The sequence below is a fragment of the Prionailurus viverrinus genome, chromosome D3 (assembly GCF_022837055.1).
Source record: "Prionailurus viverrinus isolate Anna chromosome D3, UM_Priviv_1.0, whole genome shotgun sequence".
NCBI classification, from domain to species: Eukaryota; Metazoa; Chordata; class Mammalia; order Carnivora; family Felidae; genus Prionailurus; species Prionailurus viverrinus.
In genome coordinates, this window is record NC_062572.1 from 57,561,311 (window position 1) to 57,586,287 (window position 24,977).

General features: G+C 40.8%; 1 protein-coding gene and 1 long non-coding RNA gene across 15 annotated transcripts in view; one reads left to right on the forward strand and one right to left on the reverse strand.

The window, feature by feature from the left end:
• The window catches only part of DTNA (dystrobrevin alpha), a 367,519-nt gene that overhangs the window by 320,997 nt on the left and 21,545 nt on the right, over positions 1 to 24,977 (forward strand). For 10 of the 14 annotated variants that reach the window (XM_047828276.1, XM_047828275.1, XM_047828279.1 and 7 more), the window contains 4 exons: positions 5,297 to 5,384; positions 7,369 to 7,466; positions 11,892 to 12,005; positions 19,992 to 20,088. In XM_047828276.1, coding sequence (XP_047684232.1) covers positions 5,297 to 5,384; positions 7,369 to 7,466; positions 11,892 to 12,005; positions 19,992 to 20,088 — 397 coding nt within the window. Of the gene's footprint in view, positions 1 to 5,296; positions 5,385 to 7,368; positions 7,467 to 11,891; positions 12,006 to 13,550; positions 13,626 to 19,991; positions 20,089 to 21,848; positions 23,254 to 24,977 lie in introns of those variants that run through there. The other 4 variants (XM_047828285.1, XM_047828287.1, XM_047828286.1 and 1 more) reach the window with 3 other exon arrangements.
• LOC125149385 (uncharacterized) lies at positions 7,362 to 21,780 on the reverse strand. The gene is made up of 3 exons (XR_007145908.1): positions 21,696 to 21,780; positions 19,211 to 19,350; positions 7,362 to 7,449 (listed from the first exon to the last, which is right to left on the reverse strand). It is a non-coding gene; the product is annotated as an uncharacterized LOC125149385 (long non-coding RNA).

Genomic DNA, 24,977 nt, shown 5'->3' on the forward strand with positions numbered 1-24,977 from the left:
TGGGGAAGATCTGATGTTGATAAATATGAAAGAGTGTAATGACATTTCTGTGAACCTTAACACCTATAAAGAGCAGATAAGGAATCTGCATCCGGCAACTAAGTGTATCTTGATTCCAATTCCGCCAAATGTGAATACTTCACAGTTCAATTTTAGACGGCATGGTTAGTGTGAAAGTACTGTGTTTTATCTTTACCCTTCTGATTCTCCCAGTGTTGAGAATGCACGCAGAGCCAAGAAGGATATAGAAACGTGGACCAAAGTCCATGACGCTGCAAGCCAGAGAGCTAACCTGTATTTGTTCTTTTGTCCAACTAACGCTTAGGCACTTCCTGCTGTGTTCCAAGTGCTGTGCTAAACATTCAAGGTCTAATGGTGACAAAATGGAACCATTCTTTCCTCAAAAAAGCTACAGTTTAGTAAAGGATAAAGACAAGTGAAAAAGCAATGAGAACGCAAAGGGTAACAGGTACAATAAGGGCAGTGAGATGCCGTGGGATATGTGAGGAGCAAAATCCCGAATTTAGAGGTTGGAAGTGAGGGTAGGAAATGGCAGCTGAAGCCAACAGCAGGATGATGAGGAATCAGCCAAGTGGAAGCGGGTGGAGGAGGCAGAGAGATCGTTCAGAGCAGAGAAAATGTGGAACTTCTTGAGGAACTTGACCCGGTAAGGCTGCTAGAGTACCAGGGGTAAAGGATGAAGCTAGATTATGCAGGACCTTCTGAGTCTTATGGAGGAGTTTGAAAACTGAGAACCCATTGGAAGATTTTATGCATAGGAATGTTACAGCCAAATTCATTTTTAAAAGATCACCGATCACAGGATGCAAAATGAATTGGAGGGAAGACTAAGTCTAAAATGGGAAGACCCTATTGAGAGGGCTTCATGACAATTCTGGATGACAGTGGCCTGGAACACACCCGTGATCATTGGAACGGAAGGAAATGGAGAGTTTGAAGAGGGTAGAATGCAAGGCCTTGGTGTTACAACAGTGAGCTGGTAAAGTCAGGGTCTCGATAAAGGAGTTTGAAGGCATCCCTATAAGGATGCCATTATCCTGGTAAGTTTTATCATTATTATCCAGGAAGATTGCCATTTCATGATTTCCTATCTTTTCCTTTTAAGCCAGTCGTTAAAGAGACACCAGTTGAAGCTTTGAGAATTAGTTCATTTCCCTCCGCGTTCGTTAGTCCCCTAAAACCACTTCTTGGGCCCCAGAATCACTTTGCTCCTTTCCGCCCCACCTCTCTTCTGCTCACTGTGCTCCCGAAGGCCTGAACGGGCTCTGTTCCCATAGCATGTTGCTCTCAACCAACGGCGAAACAACCCGATCAAGTAAACCTCCACTTCAGGGCCACTAGGAATGCCTTCTCAAGCAGTAATCCTCCTCTCAGCTGTTTGCATTTTAATAGAAGAGTAGTGCCTGAGACCCAGTGGCCTTAAAAAATTAATCTCTGGTGATAAAATTCCTTTCATCCATTCAGGAAGATGGAAAAATATTAAGAGAAAACTTAGAAGTATTTCCTCTGCCCTTTAGACCACATTAGTATTTGGTTGACTGTCCTGCCTGGGAAGTCAGTACAGGCTTGTAGAGAAACCAAACAAATGTGAACAAACCCTAGGTTCCCAGAAACCTTTGCTAAATCAGAGTTTAGTAGGCCCTACCTCAGCCGAGGCCACTTACGTTTCTTAGGATTCCATTTTTGATCACTAGCAACACACAATGGCCATGCATTTAAGGTAGAAAGTGGAGAGCTTTCAAAATAATAGATTTTTCTGCTCTGAAATACAGTCTACACAGCAGCCACTTTTCAATTCATCATGGTCTTGTAGCAAGATTACTGATTATAAAGTCTTGAAATGAATAGCCAGGGATGGAGAAAGTGTTGGAATCGGTATTTCTCTAACGATTTGGGGATTATTGGCCATTCATTTTCAACTATTTGTAATTGGAGTCTTGAAATAATGGAATTTATCAGAGGAATGCCTCATTCACCCTTGTATAATTTGAACATACTAAAATGGCACATGTGGACTCATAAATCGTTTGTGTGCACAAAGGGGTAATACATCACTCCACCCCTCATTCACTCAGGGCTGGGGGAGGGAAGGCATGGAAGTATGAGTTATAACTTACTAGACAGGATCCCATAACTTCACGTCTTACATCTCCAAGAGGCTTTTTTAATGTAGCCTTTATATTATTTATACTTGCTGGTCATTCATGATAAAAGGCACTTTTATCATGAGGTTTTTTATCAGTTTTTTTTATTATTTATTTATCAAAACACACGCAAATGTTTTTGACAAAGTCACTTTCAGGCAAACAGATCATTGCTCTGGGCTAAGAGCAGCGGCCCTGTTGTCTACACAGACTGCTGAAATTAGGCGTATTATTTCTAATACCAGCCAGAAATGATAAACATGTTAAAATCAAATTAAATTGTTTTCTTTGTGGGGTAGTTTTTTGTTTAAAGTGAACACACTGTGACTTTTTTATTAAAGCGATGACAAGAAATTCAGTTATTATTTTTAACCACTACAGAGTGCAGACATTGTGTTATAGAGACAAACATCTGCTTTATGGCATCAGTTCTCCAGAACTAACACCTTTTGCTGTTAGAATCATTTCTTACTCCAAGTCTTTGTTATGCTGATTGAAATCTCAATCTCTGGGGATTGGTACCGCACATATGTGAGCCTGGAACCTAGAATTTTCTGTGTTAATGAATGTTTATAAAATATCGTAGATGCTGTATGGATATCAAATACTCATAAAAAATTATTTCTTTTATATGGTTTACATTTGGGGTTTATTTCATGTGTTTAGATTTTCCATTTTATTCTCAAGATCTTCTAGATCCTTGCCACTGAAAGTTTTGTCCTTAGACCAGCAGTATCAGTGTATCTTGGAAGCTTCCTTAGGAATTCAGATTCTCAGGTTCTACCGCACACAACCTACCCTATCACCCCCAGCTACAGAACGAGAAACTACGTTTTTTACAAGATCCCCGAGTCATACGTATGTACGCTAATACTTGAAAAGCCCTACTCTACATGGTTGTTGGATGGGAGTATTTTGAAGGAGACATGAATCATGAATGAATCTGAACAGGTTACTTAAGAAGCAGAATAATGTGTTCTAGGCATCGTATTAGCTTGATGTGTTTTACATGCATTATCTCCTATGGACAAAAGGAAAAGAGAAGAGTTTTTATTGAGGGTAGAGAAGTGACTTAGTAAATGTAGATATTCAGGAATATTCTACGTGGTTATTGTAGCCCAGAGAAAAGGGCTAAATCTAAAGTGGAAGTATTCAGGATAACAACAGGTATAGTTTATATGTGTGAGGAGTATAGACTGGTACAGAGATGATGGATACAGGAATGTTTTCTGAATGATAAGAGACAATGTTACAGGAATGGATTCAGCCAGCCAGGGAAGAGCGATTTGGAAGTGACACAGCTAATATTCTGGAAGCACATAATGGTGTTCACTCACCTTCTCACTTTTGAACAAAAATTAAAAGACTGGGTTGCATATTTACTTTATGTGTGAACATACATGTAAATAATATTAGTGCATGTTGCTTTTTGTGGATTCAAGTCTTTGCAGTGGATGATTCTTACAACCTTACCATTGGCATAGAAGTGTGTTACTTTCAGTGTATACTCATGAGTATTGACCTTTTTTCTTTAAGAATCATGGGCAGGGAATACAAATGGAGGAGAATATATTTAAGGATGAGAGAAACTAGTTTCTATTCTTGATTCTGACCTGATACTCACCATGATAACTGATAAGCCAAACTGTAACCATCTAGCCTGTTAACAGTATTGGCATTACTGGTATGTTTCATAGAAACTTTTTAATGGCATGCAAAACTTACTCTTAAGTGAAGGGCCTTCTCAAATACGGGAGAGTTGATAATGCATCTATTTGCTTTAGTTTTTTTAGGGACTCAGATCATCCTTATTCTAGTATTAACAATCTACAATTATAAGAGACAATAAACAATTCCCATTAATGTCATTAGAAGCCACTCCTATAATTCCACTGCTCTAGAAGTAAATAGAAAATGGCAAGTTACCTGGGTAGTAATATTATAGTTAACAGTTTGTATTAGTTATCTATTGCCTCATAGCTAATTGTCCAAAAACTTAGCAGCTTAATGGAACAAACATTTACTATCCCACAGTGGGTCAGGAATCCGGCATGGTGCCTGTGACTCAAGGCTTGTCATGTGGTTGCAATAAAGCTGTTAGCTGGGGCTGCTATCTTATCTAAAGGGTCTATATGTGGGATTTCATTCACAAGGTTATTATTGGCTAGCTTTGGTTCTTTATCACATGGGCCTTTCCATGGGCTGCTTTATGACATGGCAGCTAGCTTCCCACAGAGCAAGCCATGCAATGAGCTCAAGAGAGAGAAATCATACTCAGGATGGAAACCATGGTCTTTTTATAACCTAATCTTGAAAGTGACATTCCATTACTTCTGTCCATGAAACTGAATAGAAACTGACTGTTTCTATTCATTAAAAGCAAGCCAGTAAGTCCAGCCCATACTAAAGGAAGAGGATTACACACAAGGGTGAATATCAGGAGGTAGGTATCACTGCAGGCTGACCACAACTGGGTTTTTTGGTTTTTTTTTTTTTTGTGCTTCCATATTTTCTGACATGTCCATTGTGGACATGTATTTCTTATGTAATAAGGAAATAAAAATGTTAAAGGCAATAAAACTGAAGAGAAAATATTACTTTTTAAAGTTTTATTTATTTATTTATTTATTTATTTATTTGAGAGAGAGAGAGAGAGAGAGAGCGAGCATACAGGAGGAACAGAGAGAGAGAAAGAGAGAGGGAAAGAGAAAGAGAGAATCCCAAGCAGGCTCCTTGCTGTCAGCACAGAGCCCGACACGGGGCTCAAACTCACAAACTGTGAGATCATGACCTGAGCCGAAACCTAAAGTCAGATGTTTAACTGAGCCACTCAGGGACCCCAAGAGAAAATATTCTTTTATCAGAAAATTGATGAGAAAAGTAACTCTTGTTTGGAGTTTTCTTAGTAAGACACTTAATTGACTGAAGACAGGATTTATTAGCACAACTTCCTGGTCACGTGTTAGATCGTGCCATGAATCCACGTCTGAGATCGTGAACCTAACAGGGTTTCATATACCTTTCAAATTTTTACACCGAAAAATTGAAATAGCAAGCGCCTCTGGTGGTAATATACATCCATCTGTCTTTCTCACTGCCTCACAGTCTTCTTCTTGCTCTGTTCTCAATAGCATGCTTGAGAGTTCGAACCGGCTCGATGAAGAACACAGACTGATCGCCAGGTACGCGGCAAGACTGGCAGCAGAGTCCACTTCGTCTGTAAGTAGTTTGAGTGAGAGTCTGTCATGTTCACTGTTATCCTTACAGTTGGTGCGACGACAGCAAAGCTGAGAACTTGTTACTGTGTGACCTGCAGGACCTAAACATGAGCCTTCCACTTCTATTTTTCACCGTCCAGCTATGGGTCTGGTGTGGCATAAATCGTAGCTTTAGGTATTCTGTTACAACACTGCTGAACCAGCCCAACACCGGGTGTGTCTGGATAATTCCTGATCAGTTAAGAGAAAGAGGAATGACTCAAATCCACAACTGGCTCAGATAAGTTTCCACTTTTATCGATATGTAGTATATACAAGAAACAGAAAACTATGTACTGAAATCAGAGGAAAAACCTGGATCACAGCTCGAAGCTGCCGTTCGCTAGGCTTAGCTACGGGAAGTCATTTAGGATATAAAACATAGGACCCCGAATCTTTGTTAGCAACACAAATCACTTCTTTGTTAAAAGAAATGCCAATTAAAAAATCATAGAAAAGCTTTATGAGAGCCAGACATTTACCAAGCTTAATCTTTCTATAGTCAGGTGTCTGGACATTAAAAAGCAGGCTGAGTTTTTTCATTTCTGGGGGCGTAGGCAATTGATGCCATTTTTAAAAGCTTGGCATTCTTTAGTGGAAAGATTAATTGTGATTTTTTTTTAATTTGTTTAAAAACCAATTGAGGAACTTCTAAAATGTACTGTAGAGCAAAGAAAGCAAAGCGCAGGGAACTATACATAATCTGACTCTGTTTTTACAAAAAATGACAAACCTTCATTAAATGCACATATACATGTACATATATAAATACAGTATGTGATTACATGTGTATACATATGTAAATGTACATACATATGTAAAAGTTGACTTTTATTTGGAAATATGAAAATCAATCTATCCTTGTTGTAAAAAATCTTCTTGGGGTACCTGGGTGGCTCAGTCGGTTAAATGTCCAACTTCAGCTCAAGTCATGATCTCACAGTTCATGAGTTTGAGTCCCGAGTCAGGCTTTGGAATCTGTGACTCCCTCTTTCTCTGCCCCTCTCCTACTCACACTATGTCTCTCTCTGTCTCTCAAAAATTAAATAAATGTTAAAAAAAAATTTTTAAATCCTCTTGTAATTATTATCAATGTATTGTGTAAAAGAACTCATTTGATACAATAATACTTTGATTTTACAACAAAAAATACGTCTATAAATATACATATGTATATATGTATTTACATATAATCATAGGCCGTATTTATATATGTGTATATATGTATGTGTATTTAGTCAGGGAAATTTGCATATATATAATTTGTTAAGATTAATTTCTGTGTATGTGTGTATATATACATATATATATATAGAGAGAGAGAGAGAGAGAGAGGAGAAAGCTGTGACTGCATATACACTAGTTGTTAAAACATGACCAGGAGTGATGAGTGTTATGCCATCAATGTGGAGAAAGGATGTATATATCCATTAATGTAAAATTACATACATGAATAAAGAAATCCTAATAAGTATGTTGACCAAAAGAAGAAAAGAAAATCCTATTAACTGTGATTTTCAAACCGTGAAATTTTTTTATTGTGCGTTACAGTGATTGAACAGTAATTCTAGAGAGGTATCTCAACAGGGAAGTATTTTTTACACCCACCTACACTGAGAGAACTGTCACAGTGGGGACAGCACAGCAAGAATGAAATCGCTCCCAAAGACTTCAAGTCAGAAAGCTACAAGACTATGTCTTCTATGTTTTGTGTGTTTGCCTGCCAGAGAATTCTGTTCTGCTTCTGCTCGCAGAGGCGTCCCCCCCAGATTCACAGAGAAGTCGGTCCTTAGGAGATGAATGGCAATTTCATGTACTTGCTTTTCCTGTTTTGATAGAAATAGTTTTTTTTCTTTCCTGTCTGCATATCTCATGATTCCTGTCTCCTCACACACATGTGGGTTTCCATTCCCAATGTTAAACAGCATAAACCACATGTTTTACAGCAGCCGACGCAGCAGAGAAGTGCTCCTGACATCTCCTTCACCATTGATGCGAATAAGCAACAGAGGCAGCTGATCGCAGAGCTAGAAAACAAGAACAGGTAAGGCTTTTTAGACATGCTGGCTTTTTTGATCAGAGTGTGTGTTCACTGGAAACTTATAGTATGCTTTAAAATATCCAGGTGTTTCAGCTGTATGCATATTTAAAGGACGATGTCTTTAGTCAGTGATATTGGCGTCTGAGAAGCTCGTCTTTAGATTTTAGATCTTCAAAAGCTTCATGAGAAAACATACATACAGTTCTGAGATATCAGTGCAATTAATGTTTCCTCTCTAGACAGTATCATTTCCCTTTTACTGACGTGCTTGTTTTTGTTGAAAGTTTATTTATTGTGAGAGAAAGAGAGAGAGTGGGAGCAGAGGGTGGGGCAGAGGGAGAGGGGAGAGAGAAAACCAAGCAGCCCCAACTTGGGGCTCTACCTCACCAACTGTGAGATCATGACCTGAGCCAAAATTAAGAGTAGGACGCTTAACTCGCTGAGCCACCCTGGTGCCCCAACACGCCTGTTTTTGTTAAGGAGCTGTCTCATTCAGAAGGGCCCTCCTGAGTGCCACCCAGAGACAAACAGAAGGCTCTTCTAAAAGAGGCATTTGGAAGTCGCCTGGGTGACTCAGTCGGTTAGCGTCCGACTCGTGGTTTTGGCTCAGCTCATGATCTCACGGTTTGTGAGTTCTAGCCCCACGTCGGGCTCCGCGCTGGCAGAGTAGAGCCTGCTTAGGATCCCCTCTCCCTCTCTCTCTGCCCCTACCCTGCTTGTGCTCTCTCTTCCTCTCTCTCAAGATAAATAAACTTTTAAATAAGCAAATCAGGCATTTGGGCTGACACCACTGTCCCCCAGTTGTTGGAGCCAAACACCTCCATGCCCAAGTCCATCAGCAGGACTCTGTCTATTCGACACAGACTGATTCTCAGCCGACCCCCACAACATATCCCAGACTGTCCACTCCGTTTCCACCATTAGCAGCAGCCCAACCTGTCACTGTGTAAAACACAAGTCATATCATGTTATTTTATGTTCAAAACCCTCTGATGGGTTTCTGTCACACTTCGACTGAAACCTACCCTTCTTACTGTGGTCTGCAAGGTCTAACCTGGGCTGATGCCTGCCTACCTTGCCAGCCTCCGCAAATCCTGCTCAGTGTGCTCCTGCTCACCTCTTTCCTTGCAGCCTGTGTACTAGCTGTTCTCTCAGTTTAGGGCGCTCTTCCTTAGGGTCGCTGCATGGGCAGGCCCTTCTCATCATTCAGGTCTTACCTCACAAGTCCTCCCGTCGAATCGTTCCCACTACCTCCTGCACCAGGAACCGCTCTCTATCACAGCTCCTGGTATGCGTGTGAGACATCATTATCTGAAATAATTGCATCTATGTGTCTGTTTCCTTCTTCCCTGACTGAAATGGAAGTTCTTTGAGAACAGAGGCCATGCCAAAGGGCCTCTGGGTCCTAGGCCCATGGTTAGGATGTTGCAGAAGCTCAGTAAATATATACTGAGTGAGAAAAATAATTAATTTCAGAGTTAGATCTCAAACTCAATACTGAGTAGGTCCAACATGGGAGCAATGTGTACATTCTAGATCTCTGAGAAGAGCACCAAACTGTCTTAACACTGAATCCCAATCTTTTTTAAATTTTTTTAATGTTTATGTTTGAGAGAGACAGAGAAACAGAGCATGAGTAGGGGAGGGGCAGAGATAAAGAGGGAGACATAGAATCCAAAGCAGGCTCCAGGCTCTGAGCTGTCAGCACGGACGGGCTTGAACTCATGAGCCATGAGATCATGACCCGAGCGGAAGTCGGATGCTTAACCAACCGAGGCACCCAGGCGCCCCCACTGAATCCCATTCTTAAACACTGATGTCACTTCTGAGATCAAACTGAATAAAGGAGGAGGTCCTGATCCTTGTTTCATGCCTATAGAGTTTGACATGAGAATTTAGGGATAAATGGTCAAAGCGTTTTTTAACGTTCTATGATAAAAATTAAAAAGAAGGTTCAGACTTGGTTGGCATATTTTCCTGTTCTTGGAAAGAGAAAAAGACTACAGTGAAAAATCTCAAGCCCACAAATACCTTACCTTGGTTGCAGTGTTTACCTGCTCTCCTACCTCTCCAAAGCACTTTATTTTCCCTTCAAATCCTCTGCTTCCACTCAGCATGAGGTGAAATCAGGACCTCCTTTAAGGAAATACCCCAGTGACATCGGCCCCCATGTGGAATTCCAGAATCAGCTAGGAGCACCATGGATGTTCCAATGGCCCCAGCTATGCTGTGCTACCAGTCTTACTGCTTGTTTCCAAGACGTTTCTGGATGTTGTACTCTGAATGCGTGTTTGTAGGACCAGAGAGAGAATAAAGAAATGGGAATGAGAAGAGATGGCAGAAAGAGAAGTTTGTCCTGTCTCTTAGTCCTTTCGTGGCCCACAGAGATCCCCACACCATGCCTGAAGAGCATCTAGTCCATCCTGAACTCATTTGTCTAAACCGGTGGCTTCATGCCCTCCAAGGACCCCAGAACCACATCCCAGAAGCTTATCCAGGTCAACTTCTGCACTGTAGGAATTCGCCCTAGGAATCCCATGGTCTCCAAGGTGACAATGAACCCACTAATCAGATCTCTGAGTTTCAGGAGAGGTTAGAGTTCCTCACTTCACTCCATGACTACTCTGGGTGATTCATGGACTTTTCAGCCGTGATCGTTAGAAGATAATGCTTCCTCATAGCACTCTTGGAAGAACTAATTGGGATTGGTATTAGGAGTAGCAGTACTCTTTATATGACATAAATCACAGCCTGCATAGGCTAAACCTGTCAGAGCAAACACCAAAGACAGAGGGAGTCAGATATCCATGGCCTCTGGAGCTAACCGCCTGGGTTTAAATCACCTCTACCACCTACTTGTTATTGAACTTGGGCAAGTCTTTTAACTGGCCTGTGCTTTGATTTCCTTATTCGTGAAACAGATAATAGCAGGATCTATATACAATTTTTATGAGGATTCAATAAAAGAAGATTAAAGAGGAGAGCATAGTTCCTGGGGAGAGGCTAAGAACTCAGTACTCTTTACAGATCTTACCATAATTTTTCTTGTCAGAGCTGCTTCTCTCTTTTCCTTCCTTAAGCTAAATGCTGCATCATGGTTCTGTCCTTGGAACTGACAAGGAGAACAAGTGGGAGTCATAGAATGTCAGGATGTTAGTCCTGGCGGAGAACTTCGAAATCTCAGCTTTACTGATTTTCAGGCCCTGTGGGACCTGGGGTCTCTATAGAGGTCTGAAGAAGGGGAAGAAGGGCTTGCGGCACAGGGCTTTCTTTCACCAGAACAGGCTCCCTTTTAACCATTTGACGTATTGAGTTTCCATAGAAAATTTGTCTTAAAGTTTTCCACCAGGGAATGCCAAAGGGGGACAGAAAAAGGTGGAAAACCCCTGAATTATAGTTCAGTCTCCTCACTATACCGGTGAGAGAGGTAGTAACTAATAATGAGCTTCTTAATGCTGGTGTGTTTATGAAGCAGGCAGTTGTAAATCAGCCTTTCGGATGGAAAGCCATCACCCTTGCTCACCAAGTTCACCTTCCATTCCTTATTCCTTAGTGCGTTGTTCTTATTGTCTGTCTCTTGTGCGTTTTGCTGGATGGAAGACTGACCCCTCCCCCAAGAATATGTGTCTTGTAACCTTGCTTAATGGCTTCAAACTCACTTAGGGATAATTTGCCTTGCATAGGTCACCTATCCTTTATGGCGGCCTAATGTTCACCTCAGTGCGGGGCAGCCCAGGCTCCGACATCAATAACAGACTGACACATCTCACCCCTGACAGGGGTCACGTCAATAGCACTCTTATGTCACACACTCAATTACAGTGAATCCTTTTAAAAGCACTTTCCTTCCAAGGCTACCCTCATTGAGATCCATTGTTGAGGCTGAAAATGGTAAGAATAAGAAAAAATTTTTTGGCCTAACCGGGGGCTTCTCCGATAAATTCAGTGAGGGGAATGTCATTCCCGGTGAGAGAATGGGGTTATTTAGTTTTGTGAAATGAGCACCATTTATCCTGTTTTCCCTCCAAGCACCTCTTAGCCGGTAGCTGCAATGACTTGATAGTGTCAGGCTGTGATCAGAAATAATCGGAAGATATATTTTTGCTCCTAAGCAGCACACTTTTCAAAGTTGAACACGTTACCGCAGTATTATGTTACATAGTAGACCGATTATCAGGTCCTGGTGAGAACACTCAGCTTGAAGTCTCCAACAACATACTGTAGAGTTTGAATGTGCTGGGGCTGAGGTCAGCCTTCCGCTGTCCGTAGCACCCATCTAGCTACAGCCAGTCCCTCATAAACACTGTTGGTTAGTGAGACTTTCTTCTGCTCCCAAACATAGGGTGACCGCCCCCCTCGGATGTTAGCATCCTGGATATCCTGGAAGTTAACTGACCCTAGTTTCTTACCTTCTTCCTCTCTCCCAAGAGAAATCTTACAGGAGATCCAGAGGCTGCGGCTAGAGCATGAACAAGCTTCTCAGCCCACTCCAGAGAAGGCACAGCAAAACCCCACTCTGCTGGCAGAACTCCGGCTCCTCAGGTAAGAGAGGAGCCCAAGGCCTCTTGGGAAATGCAAGTGACTGGGATCTTCCAAAAGTCTAATGGCGTCCAGCCAGAAAACAGTCCTTAGCCACCATAGCTGCTGACATGCTTGCTGTTTCTTTTTTTTAAAAAAAAAAATTTAATGTTTATTTATTTTTGAGGGAGAGAGAGTGGGGGGTGGTGCAGAGAGAGAGGGGGAGACACAGAATCTAAAGCAGGCTCCAGGCTCTGAGCTGTGAGCACAGAGCCCACCATGGGGCTCAGACTCACAAACCATGAGATCATGACCTGAGCTGAAGTCAGACACTTAACTGACCGAGCCCCCCAGACACCCCTGTTTCTTTTTTAATAGCACAGGCCTATTGACTGAGATTTGGGGGTTTTAAGGAGATGCTGTGTATATTTTATTTTTTCATTTGACACAGTGAAGGGGAAACAGCATTCTTTACAAACAAAATCTCTCACTGAAAAGAATTTGAACTCAGCTCTTTCTAGTTATTTGCACTATCGACAATGTGTTTATGATACAAGTGATCAACGCAACAAACACAGAAACAGCTAAATAAACATCACAGGCTTTTACATTTAAAAATTTACCTGTAACCCACAAAAAAGGAGTCTGATTTTCTCTCAATCTTGGTCCGTAAAAGCTTCACATGCAGACCTTAAAAAATAGACCTCATACCTTCTTGTTCTGCTAATGAATTAAAACACCTGCTGTTGTCTAGTCCGACACCATAAGACATTTGAGTCTGAAAGGCCCTTAGAAGGTTCCACCCTTGAATTTCAGTGCACTTTTCGGAGTCAGGAAGGTAGAGAATAGCACATGCTGTGCTCATGTGCAAAAGGCTGGGAGGTGGCGGTGGGCTTCACCTCAGACCGGCTTAGCACCATGCCTTGAAATATGACACATACTCAAACCTAAGTGTGTAGCAAACAGCACAAACATAAATTCAAAGGCATTGCTTCATAGGAATGTCCTATTTCACAAGGCACTTTTAGTTGTTAGCAGATATGACATTCTTTCCATCTTCCAGTTTCAGTGCCAGATTCCAGGTATATCTTACTCTGAGGGACGCTTTTTATAGCAAGTACAGATGCCTCTTCTCAGAAACCCTTGTCATCATTAGAGCGACATTAACTTCTTCCAGAAAAAAATGACTAAATTAAGCAGGTTCTGGATGGTTATGTTTGGATTTTACCAAGTTTCTGTTGATTGTAGTCATGGATGTTTCCGGGGGTTCCATCCCAGCCCTGCTCTTCAGACACATGCATGACGAGGCACCACAGCACATCTGGCCCAGGCTGCAAGCCCTGCCTGCTCTCAGGAGGCCCCATTCTCCCTCTCTCCAGGCCCGTGCACCTGCCTAGACGGCAGAGCCACCAAAGGCATGAGTTATGGAAAGGAGATCTATGGAACCGGCAACTTGTGGGGGCTGCTTGATGTGAAAGGATCATGTCATACTTTCGAATAACTAAAGAATTTAGTGGAAGAAACAGAAATCCTTCCTTTTCAAACTATATTCTCTGGTCCTTTCTTCAGGGAGAGGTATTAGAAGTCCTTGCATGTTCTACTACATGTCACCCAGGTGGGATGAAAGTGGAAAGAAGGAAAAGGTGACATTCTATATCATTATCCTCAAAGGCATATAAAAGTAAATGCCTGCTCGAAAGAAAACTTGCCTACTAGGACTATGTAGGCCCTCCCAGCTGACAAGCTGTGAGTCGAACTTACACAGAAACATAACAGAATAAACCAATTTGGAAATGGAGTGATCATTCATCTCCACATCTAGGTACCTTGTCTCCTGAAATGTTCTTTATGCCTCTTCCGTTGAGTGTCCCATTCTCTGTTGGAGGGATGATGACTAGGAATTTTTCATAAACATTTTCATCAGATCACCTGTTACCATTTGCTTTCGAAAGTAGTTGGTTCCGTTTGGGTGATGCCGTCCAGGAAGGCTTCTTGATGTGCCTGGGTCACTGATGATAGTTTTCCAACTGATACATCTTCCCTCCTTGGCGTTGCGATCTTGGAATAGACTGATAGTTCTAACCACCCTCCTGGCCCTGACTTGTGGGCCCAAACCCATGCTAAGGAGTCTGTCTCTGTGAAAAACTTCAGTGTTTTGGGTGCTCCCTGTCAGCCGGTGGCCCACGCCTGAAGCTAGAGGCTTGAGGCCCGAGACACCTAACTCCCAACTGCCTCCATATTCTACACATTTCTTCTACCTGGAAGAAGAAGGAATGCCCTTCTCATCATTAGAGCATAAGAAGGAATTTCTCTAGATCCTTATAAGCCATTAATTCTCTGGTAAGCATTTTCATGACTTGGAGATTTCACAGATACCCTGACATCCTAGGTCAAGAAACTTGCTTTGGGTATTCTAACTTTTATCCTTTAGTAGTTTCAGACTCCAAAACAATGGCTTCTTGCGCAGTTACTTTGGCCTTTGTTCACACTGAGGAGTGGCCACATGCAGCAGCCACAGGAACTCCTTGGACAGAGATCTTCTCCGTCCATTACAACCTTCTGGTGCCTCTTATTGAGAAACCAACAGGGAAATTTCTTTCAGCTGGGGAATGGACGAGGGGAGACAGGAGCAGAGCTCAGCTTTTCATTAATGCAGTTCATTTTTATCTTAAGAGCACTATGACCTTTCTAAATAATCATATTTTCCTTTTTACATCAGCCACAAGAAAGCTGAAAGCCAAGTTTGCAACCCAGATCTGACAACCAAGTGGGGTTATATGATAGGCATTTCCGTGTGCTAATCTGATGCTCCCTAGGCACTAAACTCTATAATACACTGTCCTGGGTAATTGCTGTAACAAACCCAGGAGATAGACACTATTATTGTACTCTTTTTATAGATAGGGAAACTGAGATTCACAGAAGTTAAATAATTTGCCCAAGATCCCACACAATGAGTAGCACATGTGGATTCCGTCTCCTTTTCTTGGGTCTTAGTTATCTCCTGCTGGACTGTTATTACTCACTTAATTGATTCCTGGCCCCTGACCCATCTACACTACTATCAGATTTATCATCCCTCATTTTATTATTCATTTAGTTCATTCAGCAAATATTTCTAAAACGCAGGATGCCCACAGTTGAATTGAAAAAGATACTGTCCTGGTCCCACAGAATGTGTAGTCCAGTAGGAAAATGACATACATCAAATAAGCACACAAATGAGAATATAATTACAAACTGAGATAAGGACTATTAGGAGTCTTGCTTTTAAATAGAGACATTATAATAATAAAGATCAGAGCAGAAATAAACAATATAGAATCTAAAAAAACTGTAGAGCAGATCAATGAAACCAAGAGTTGGTTTTTTGAGAAAATAAATAGAGACATTATAATCCAACCTGCCCTTCACTGTGGTCAAAGAAGGTTACCATGAAGAGGGATTGTTTGAGTTGAAGGATGAAGGATGAATGGGAACGGGGATTAAGGGTGGCAGAGGGGCTAAAACAGCAGTAAAAGGGTCTCCTGGAAGATAGAGGCCATAGGTCCAAAAACCAAATGGCAGGAGCAAATGTGGCTCTTTTTTAGGAAATGAAAGGTCTCTAGACCTAGAATGCAGTGAATGAAAGGGTGTACGGAAAGAGACAGAGCTGACCATGTAGGTAGGGGTAGACGGTGACACTGTGTGGCCTTACAGACCTTCTCAAGGATATTGCTGTTAATCCGACAATAGAAGCCATAGAAGGGGGAAGAACTGCATGTCCAGTCCACACAGCAGATTACAATGTAAAGTCAGGTTCACATGAATCAGAGATCTTACTCCAGCATGGAGATTTACTAGTAACTTCAAGAATACAGGCAACCAAGAGGCACCGATAAAGCAGAGAAAGGTCTGGAACATTCCACATAGTTCCTGAGGTCTTTCCTTTTCTACACTGGGTGGAGTTTTGGAGGGAGTTTTGCAAGGTTATCTAGCAAGCCTTCCTTAAATTTTTACCACCATATGGAACTGGACGTCTTCTTCAGTGTTACCACTGAAGTGCAGCAATTTGTTCATATTTTTATTGTACGCTCACCATCATCGTCTTGAACTTCTTTCTCCTCCTCTTTCGCTCAAGGACAAAAACTGTATCCTACTCATTATTTTATTTACAGTGTCTTAAAAGTGCCAGATGGATGGCATGAATGGATAAGCTGCAAAACGATTAAGAGATAGCTAAAGAACTGTGTTTGCAAAGACAATACCATCTTCTAGGATAAAACATTTATTTAAAACTGTGAAGGAACTAACTTCACACCACAAATCTCAAAGAGGAAAAAAAGTATAATTTCCATATCTATACCTTGCAAAAAAAATAAACACTTTATTTTATACCCCCGAAATTACATTCTTTTCAATGTGTATAAAATTATTTTTCAAGAAAACTTGCGGGGCGCCTGGGTGGCTCAGTCGGTTAAGCATCCGACTTCAGCTCAGGTCATGATCTCACGGTTTGTGAGTTCGGGCCCCACGTTGGGCTCTGTACTGACAGCTCAGAGCCTGGAGCCTGTTTCAGATTCTATGTCTCCCTCTCTCTCTGTCCCTCCTCTGCTCATGCTCTGTCTCTCTCTATCAAAAATAAATGAAATGTAAAACAACAACAACAACAACAACAACAACTTGCTAATTAAGGTAACTTTGTGTTCTATTAATTAAAAATGAAAGTGTAACCTCTGGTGTAAGTCAGTGGTTTCCAGAGTTGAATTTAATAGACCAGCTTAATTTTTAAATTATTTTTGGGAAATAACATAAAGCTGAATACTTTTTGTTTTACCATATGATGATACATTTTTTTAAGTTTATTTATTTATTTTGAGAGAGAGAGCAGGGGTGGGGCAGAGAGAGAGGGCAGGGGAGGGAGCAGAAAGAGAGGGAGAGAGAGAATCCCAAGCAGGCTCTGCACTGTCAGCATGGAGCCCGACGCAAGGCTCCAAGTCATGAACTGTGAGATCATGACCTGAGCCAAAACCAACAGCTGGATGCTCAGTTGACTAAGTCACCCCTATAGGGATATATTTTTAAAATTACCATCATCTCTTATCACAACAGTTTCATGAATGACAGTATATTTTTTTAACTTTTTATTTTGAAAAAATTTAAGAGTTGTAAGAAAATCACAATGGATGTCCTTATATACTTCACCTAGAGATAACAAACATATTACTACACCCTTCTCTATCTCCCTATATGTTTATATATATATATATATGTATATATGTATATATATATATGCATATATGTATATATATAGCATACATATTTTTGATGAGTCATTTTGAGAGTAAGTTGCAGACATCATAACCCTTTACCACTAAGTATTACTGTGTATGTTTCCTATGTAAAAATGTATTGTCTTACATAACCATGGCACCATCATCAAATGCAGAAAAGCTGATATTATTGTCTCATATATGATCTATATTAAAATTTTGCCTGTTGTCCCAATATTGTCCTAAGAGAAAATAGGTTTTAAGGTACATTCAAGGGGCACCTGGGGGGTTCCGTCAGTCGGTCAAGCATTCAACTTCAGCTCAGGTCATGATCTCACGGCTGGTGAGTTTAAGCCCCACATCAGTCTCTGTGCTGACAGCTCGGAGCCTGGAACCTGCTTCAGATTCTGTGTCTCCCTCTCTCTCTGCCCCTCCCCCACTCACACTCCATCTATCTCTCTCAAAAATAAACATTAAAATATATATATATATCATATATATTATTTAAAAAACACACGCAAAATTAGAAATTATCAGGCAGAATCTCAAAATAAAAGACATTCCTTTTACAGAGGTATACATTTAGCTTTATGAAAATAAAATCACTACTTAGTCCTTGTTTTCTTGTTCCCACTTGGAACCATGGAAGCTACACCACAAATTTGTTAATCAGACCCACATTTGGTAGCCACTTATAGAGAAGATTAAATAAAGACATTATTACATGAAATTCTTTTTTTTTTTAATTTTTTTTTAATGTTTATTCATTCCTGAGAGAGACAGAGACAGAGTACGAGCAGGGGAGGGACAGAGAGAGAGGGAGACACAGAATCCGGAGCAGGCTCCAGGCTCTGAGCTGTCAGCACAGAGCCTGATGAGGGGCCCAAACTCACAAACCGCGAGATCATGACCTGAGCCCAAGTTGGACGCTCAACCAACTAGGCCACCCAGGCGCCCCGTGAAATTCTTTTAATTGAATTTAATCAATGCATGAAAGAGTAGATGTCATGTTTTGAAAGATTACGACTTACAAGAAAACTGTACAAGTTTTTTTAATTGTTGATTAATTCTAAATTAATACCAGTTAACTTTTCCGCATAGTTTTTAGATGCCTACCTTAGTATTTTTTACCTACAATATTAGAATTTACTGCAACCCTCTTCGCAAAGTGCTCCTATGACCAAAAGTCCAAAAATTACAAAACGGTATCTAGAAGAACACTGGAAATACGTCAGAAACATTATCTATCCTTCTACCAACCCCTACCATGGATATATTTGGGACACCATGTGCAGACAAGGTCAAAGATAAAACAGCTAGTGGATTTGTCATTGACGAATATTTTTGAATGGAGTTAAGACTTTCAAAATTAGAATGTTGCAGCCCGGGAAGACAAAGACTAAAATAAGATACCATTAAAATCTATAAAATCATGATGTTCCTTGTCCTTCAGGATTCAGAAAAGAGGCAATCGTAAAAGAAAAAGGAAGGAATGTTCTGGGAGTAAGTAAGCCTTGGATGGCAATAAAAGCCAAAAATATAAATATATTCAAAAAGCGTTGAGGGATGTTTATAAATTTTAAATTCATAATTCATTAGAGAAACCTGAATCAAAGCAAATTAGGAATGTTTCATTTATATCCATAACCTGTGCTCCCCCAAAATATCTTTCAATTGGATGAGTCATTGACCTAAGTCAGTGTGACATTTTCATACTGTCAGTTTTTCATTTCAGAGTCTCTGCTACAGTGCCACTTAATCTTATGCCTGTGCCATTGAGACTAGGCACATCCATTCATACATTAACACATGGTTAAAGCAGTCACACATTTTTAAAATATAAGTTCCAATATCTCAAACTCAGACAGAAGCCTTTGGGGCACGGGGAAAAAATTGTGTATATTATTCACTAATGATCATGAAATAATAGATTTGAAATTGACTTGAAAAGTACACACATACATCAGAAATACGAACCATTAATATTCTTCTCCATACTGTTTCATTTCTTTTCCCTCTTTTAAAGATATTCTTGGTACCTCTCAGTGTCAATATAAATGATGGAGTATAGATTGTCCTTTGTGGTTTCCATTCTTGCTGACAGTTTAATAGAAGTTCTGCAAAACAAACAAAATTAAACAAACACAAATCTTATAGGTTATTTTCAGTTGGAACAATTCTGTAGGAACTCCTATAAAGTCAAACCCAAACCAGAAAACTTCAGTTGACTATAAAAACTCTGTACTATGAATATTTCACCTCTGAAAGGTACCATATTGCATACTAAGAATGGAAGAAATGAAAAATAAACTTTCAAACTCCAATTTCCAAATACTAGGGTAATCAGTATGCCCTTTGAGATTTACAGAAGCGTCCTTGGTTTTGGAAGATCTGTGGGATTGACCTTTTTCGGTGACAGTTTGGTTTCTGTTTGTTGTCTTAAGGGGCCCAGTGGCATCACACAAGGCCCAGGACATACTAAGCATTCAGAAAAGATTTCATTGACTGGTTAATTCAGGGTAGAAGAGGGAGTATATCCAAGAGGATTTTAATTCATCTGTGTTTTGGTATGACTTCTAACAAACAAATGTACACCTCAAGCTATAACTGTTCGTTCATTTGACATTTCCCTGCCTGGAAACCACATCAGAGATCAGAGATGCCCTTTTTCTGGTGGTCTACTAGTGTCACAAGACTTGGAAGTGTGATCAGCTCAGTGGGTTGAATGCTGTTCTGATGATGACTACTTCTTTCTTAGACAGCGCAAGGACGAGCTGGAACAGAGAATGTCTGCTCTCCAGGAGAGCCGGAGAGAGCTAATGGTCCAGTTAGAAGGTCTCATGAAGCTACTAAAGGTAAGACATTTCAAATAAACATTTCCTAGACCTGTGACTATGGCATTTGTAAAAATCGTTCACACATAATGTGCAATGATTTCTCCAATTACTATATGTGATTTTCCCCAAAATACGGCTTCAGTCCCAGATGTAGGATCTTCTCTTAGATATGTCCAATGATAGCAGTCAGTTATCAGGCTCATTCTTATCCATTTCCTGGAACCAGACTACTGAGGACCCTCATAGGACAACTTCTTGGCTTATTTCCAGTTCCTATGTCCTTGAAAGTACTAAAACTGGATTTATTCAGGAATATTGTACATTTAATAGCTTCGGAAGTTCTGAATAAAGTGAGCAGAAGCTAATGCTTCTGCAAGATGAAGATATAGCCATAATTTTGGAGATTATAGTTTTATTAAGAGGAGTAACTAACTGATCATTTCAGTGAAGTATTTTCTCTCATCTGTGAGGCTTTAGCAGCAAGTCACGTAACTTCCATGACTCTCAAGTACGAACTGTAAACAGGAATACCCCCTTAGCTCTCTGCGGGTAGAGTGTTTAATAAGATGATCTAGGGAAGTCCTCTGCAGAGCGCTGTAACCTGTTAGTCTCACTGGGAAGTGGCCTTCTCCGTTTCATAAACCCCTACCCCCTTCTTCAGTATATACTAAATCACGTGTCAAGTCACAAGTAGGCTAATTATGGTCACGTGGCCACAGTCGGCCCAGGAGAGGTGTCAGTGCTAGGTGGTCATCCCGCCTGAGGTAGACAAGCAGAAACCACTGCGGATTGGAACTGTGATATGCCAAAGGCGGGAACTGATACTGAAACTTGCCCGGTCCCTGGGGCAGCTCATCTGTGAGACAGACGTCCATCCTTTCAGTCCCCGGATCCCTCGCATCCCCGACACACCATCATTTACTGTTTCGCCCTTCCTCTTTTTCTGTCTTTCCTTTTTTTTCTTTTCTTTTTTCATTGCTTTCTTTCTCTCTTCCTTCCTCCTTCCTATCTTTCTTTTATGTATTTAACAAATATTTGTTGAAACCTACTGTGTCCTAGCACTGGGCACACACTTACATATAAGTGCAACACTTCCTTCTTTGGTTTCCTTTGGTCTTTTTTTTTTTTTTTTCCCTTAGACAACTTTTCCTGCCATCAGTGTTGGGAATGCTTTATCTTCACTAAACAACATTTACTTTTCAGTATATTAGCCATGTAAAGTGTAGAACTCAGTTTTTGTTGTACTATATATATTGAGACAGGACTGGATAATGGATAGCCTCTCACTGTTTCTGCCCTGTCGTCTCATTTGATGATCCAGAAAAGCTCTTTCAGCTTTCCTTTTCAAATATACCAAATGAAGAGGGTCGATCTCATCTTTCCCTTCACTGAATGACAGGAAACCTTGAAAATAGCCCACTGCTTATATTCCTATAGCTTCTGTCACCACAGCAATGGGGTGGGGGTGGGGGGTTCTATTTACTGTCAGCCATCTTGGCATCGACCTAGCCTAACCCAGCACAGTCTGTTCTATCGGGATGTATAAACAGCAGGCTAGAGGGATAGATCGTGTTGAAAGGTGGATGGACATAGGAAGGAATGAGATGGTCTGTAGTCTCACATACCTAAATAGACCTGGGACTAAAGTCACTGAGGTAGGAGAGGCCGCCACCGAAGCCGTGTTGATGTTTCCCCCATCTTGCATTCCCTCACACTGTGTACGCATTCTGCCTGGAACCCTGGGTAACCTAACTGTTATTGATTCAATCTTTCTGTAGGAAGAAGAACTGAAGCAGGGAGTAAGTTATGTTCCCTACTGCAGGTCTTAACTAACTATGGAGGGGCCTGCCATCCTGCCGTTTTTCCCATTGCTTTTGCCTCTAATGTCTGTTCACGCTTCAGTTTGGAAAGAGAACAAAAATCATACTAATTTGCTTCCTTTTCAATGTAGTGCTTGAATTGAGACATATAAAATTTAGCTTTTTTTTTTTTTTTAATAACTGTTACTACTGTGGGCATCAAAAGAAGAGCCATTACACCTTTTAGAAGAGGGGGAGAAAATCATAATGTGTTGGAGACTTTTTACAGCTCCAGGGGTCTAAGTTTCCAACCAGTCTCATGCTTTTCTGGGTTATTGATCAGACCCTTCTCTGAACAGAGACACCCACTCTGGCCACTAAAGCTACATACAGCACTCAAGCTAACCTCTCTGCATCCTCTCATTTAGTTCAGTTTCCATTTTACTGGAAAGGCGTGTGACCTCTTTGTACAAAAGTCAGCCAGTTACATCTCTTTTCATTGCATAATTACTAAGCCCTGTTCCCCCCTGGTCACCAAAATGGGTTCAGTCCAGGACAAACACTGTCCTCAGTATCTGCTCATTTCCCATTGTTTAGTTCTTGAGAACGGAATCCCTACCACTGGTTCGTAATAATCTCAAAAGAATGGGTAACTTTCAGCCCTTCACTTATCACCAAGAACCTCTCCGCTCCGGGAGTTCACAAGGCCCTTGCATACATCTTCTCTGGAAGCAGGAACACTGTGATTCTCTAACTGTAGTCGCTCAACTGGAACCCTGTGTCTGACCCTGTGGTCCGGTTCAGAGCCATGAGAGGGAGTAGCCTACTCGAAACATAACAATAACAAAACAGAAGCAAAAGAACAGCAACTTTAATTTCAGGTGCACGTACCAAACCGTGTATGACGCTATATCCCATTTGCTGGTATCACCAGGAAGTTTCACATCATTTCCATGGATCGATTAGAACCACAGCCTGTCCAATTTCAACGTACTTTTTATTCTTCTGTATTCTCTTTCCTGTTATTCATTGTGTGTGTTTGTGTGTAACAACGAACGTTTGCAAAATGCTGGACACAGTTTTACCCTTCCTTCCCACGGTCTGTAAAAAAGGAAAGTGTAAAACTAATCTGTAATGTCAGACAATAAAGACAATGTATTACACTATTTTGTATTTTGTGAAAAAAGTTGCTTTACTAAAGTCAAATTTTAATGAGAGACAGTCCCCCTTGGTGAAGGACGCACATTTATAGCCTGTCTAATTGCCCATAAAGGCGTACACGGGGCATTGCTATTGTAGTTCCAGCGCACTTAGATCATGGTAGAGAAAAATGCCTTGCTGTGCTGCTTCTCTGTGCAAACAGCCTCTTTCCTTTCCTGTCTCTTACTTAGCATGCGCACAGAAAAAAGGGGAAAAAAGCTCAAATATAACCTCACACCTAGTGGAGAGAGGGCAATCATCCTTGCTGAGGATGTCCATCAGCCTTGCTGAGCCGTCTCCCTCAGGGGCCCATTTCCCACCATTCCCCAGGCCACACATTCTTGAAAGGCTGTGTGGACCAGGAAGTTCATAAACCCATGGCTGCAAACAGCCAAACCATGGCAGCACCCATAGAGCATTACTGCCTCCTTTCCTTCCAGCTCCTCCCACGGAGCCCTCAACAGTGGCCGCATCCCTGAAAGTCAGCCCTCAGCTGGGTACCGCTGCCTAGGTTCTAAAGGGCCATCATCGGGAACGCTCAGATGTCAGCAATGCAATGTCTGGGTGGGGAGAGAATTTGCTTGCTTTACTCATTTATTGATGTGCTTGTATAGTCAAGCCTCTTTTCCAAAAGGACCCAAGGCAGCTCCCAACAAAAGACATCAGCAATGACTTCATAAAATAAATATAGAAAGATCAGAAACTAACGAAGAGAAAATGCAAATATGCTAATCATAAGAGACAAGGGTGTTCCTCTGAGCTTTTTGGCAATGAGGCAAAAAAAAAAAAAAGGAAAACATAATTGGTGGTTTTATCGGAACAGAAATACCAGTTCTCAGGGGACCAAAATTTCTGTTGGCATAAAATATGAAAAAGAAGTCTTTACTCGGAGCTTTAGAGAATTTGTGCTGAATAATAAACGGGACAAATGCAGCAGCAGATGTTAAGTGGCTGATTATTATACTGACCTTCAGTTAAAATTAAAGACAGAACCCTGTATGTCCCAATCCTGAGCAGGCAGATCTACAAGGAAAGAAACATATGCCATTCAAATATATAGACTTGGTATAACATGATCTAAGGAGAGAATTTAGAGGTTTTAGTCTGCCGTCTGCTTCTAAATTCTATTTTTATTTATGAGCCTTACCCCTTTGGGGACATTCTCTTTGTAAAATCAGATCTAAGACACTGCACACAACAAATTGTGCTTGATTTAATAACCTCTACTTGCTTTATCATAAGTCTCTGTGGTTCAATGTATTTTATGATACTGGTATATATAATTCCTACTTCTGTTTCTTGTTAGAGATAATGCATGAATTTATCCCCCTTGAGGAGAGAACATGAATTTAAAAAAAAATAGTGCCTGTAATATAATATGATGATTATGGTATCATAAGCAATAAATTTTTTTTTACAAAACTTGCATCAAAATTATCCTACCCTCTTTCTTCTTTGTGTATTTTTAAGATTTATTGCAGGAACCATAAAAAGGACACTCATAAAAAGTGTAATAATGAAGGCAGCTGGGGTATAATTGCAATGACAGTATGTTGCAGAGTTTCTGGTAGACTTCCAGTTTCCAGTATCATGTCCCGATCTAAAACCAGATATCCTGACTTTGAGTTCAGGATGTAAGGTCTCAAAAAAATTTTGCAGAAAGGTGACTGGTGTTAGACCGGACGGTAGGGTCCCTGTTCTTCTCTCATACCTGTAAGATCTTGAGTTAGTTAACTTCCTGGTAATTTATCTCAAACAGACTGCTAATACATGGCCCACAGGATTTGGGGGGAGATTTTGAAAGCTAATGGATGTGAAAGCACTTTGTAAAATACTATATGCATGTCAGATATTAGTATAAAAGTGTGTATATGTTTATACACATACATCCAACAATATGTAAACTTT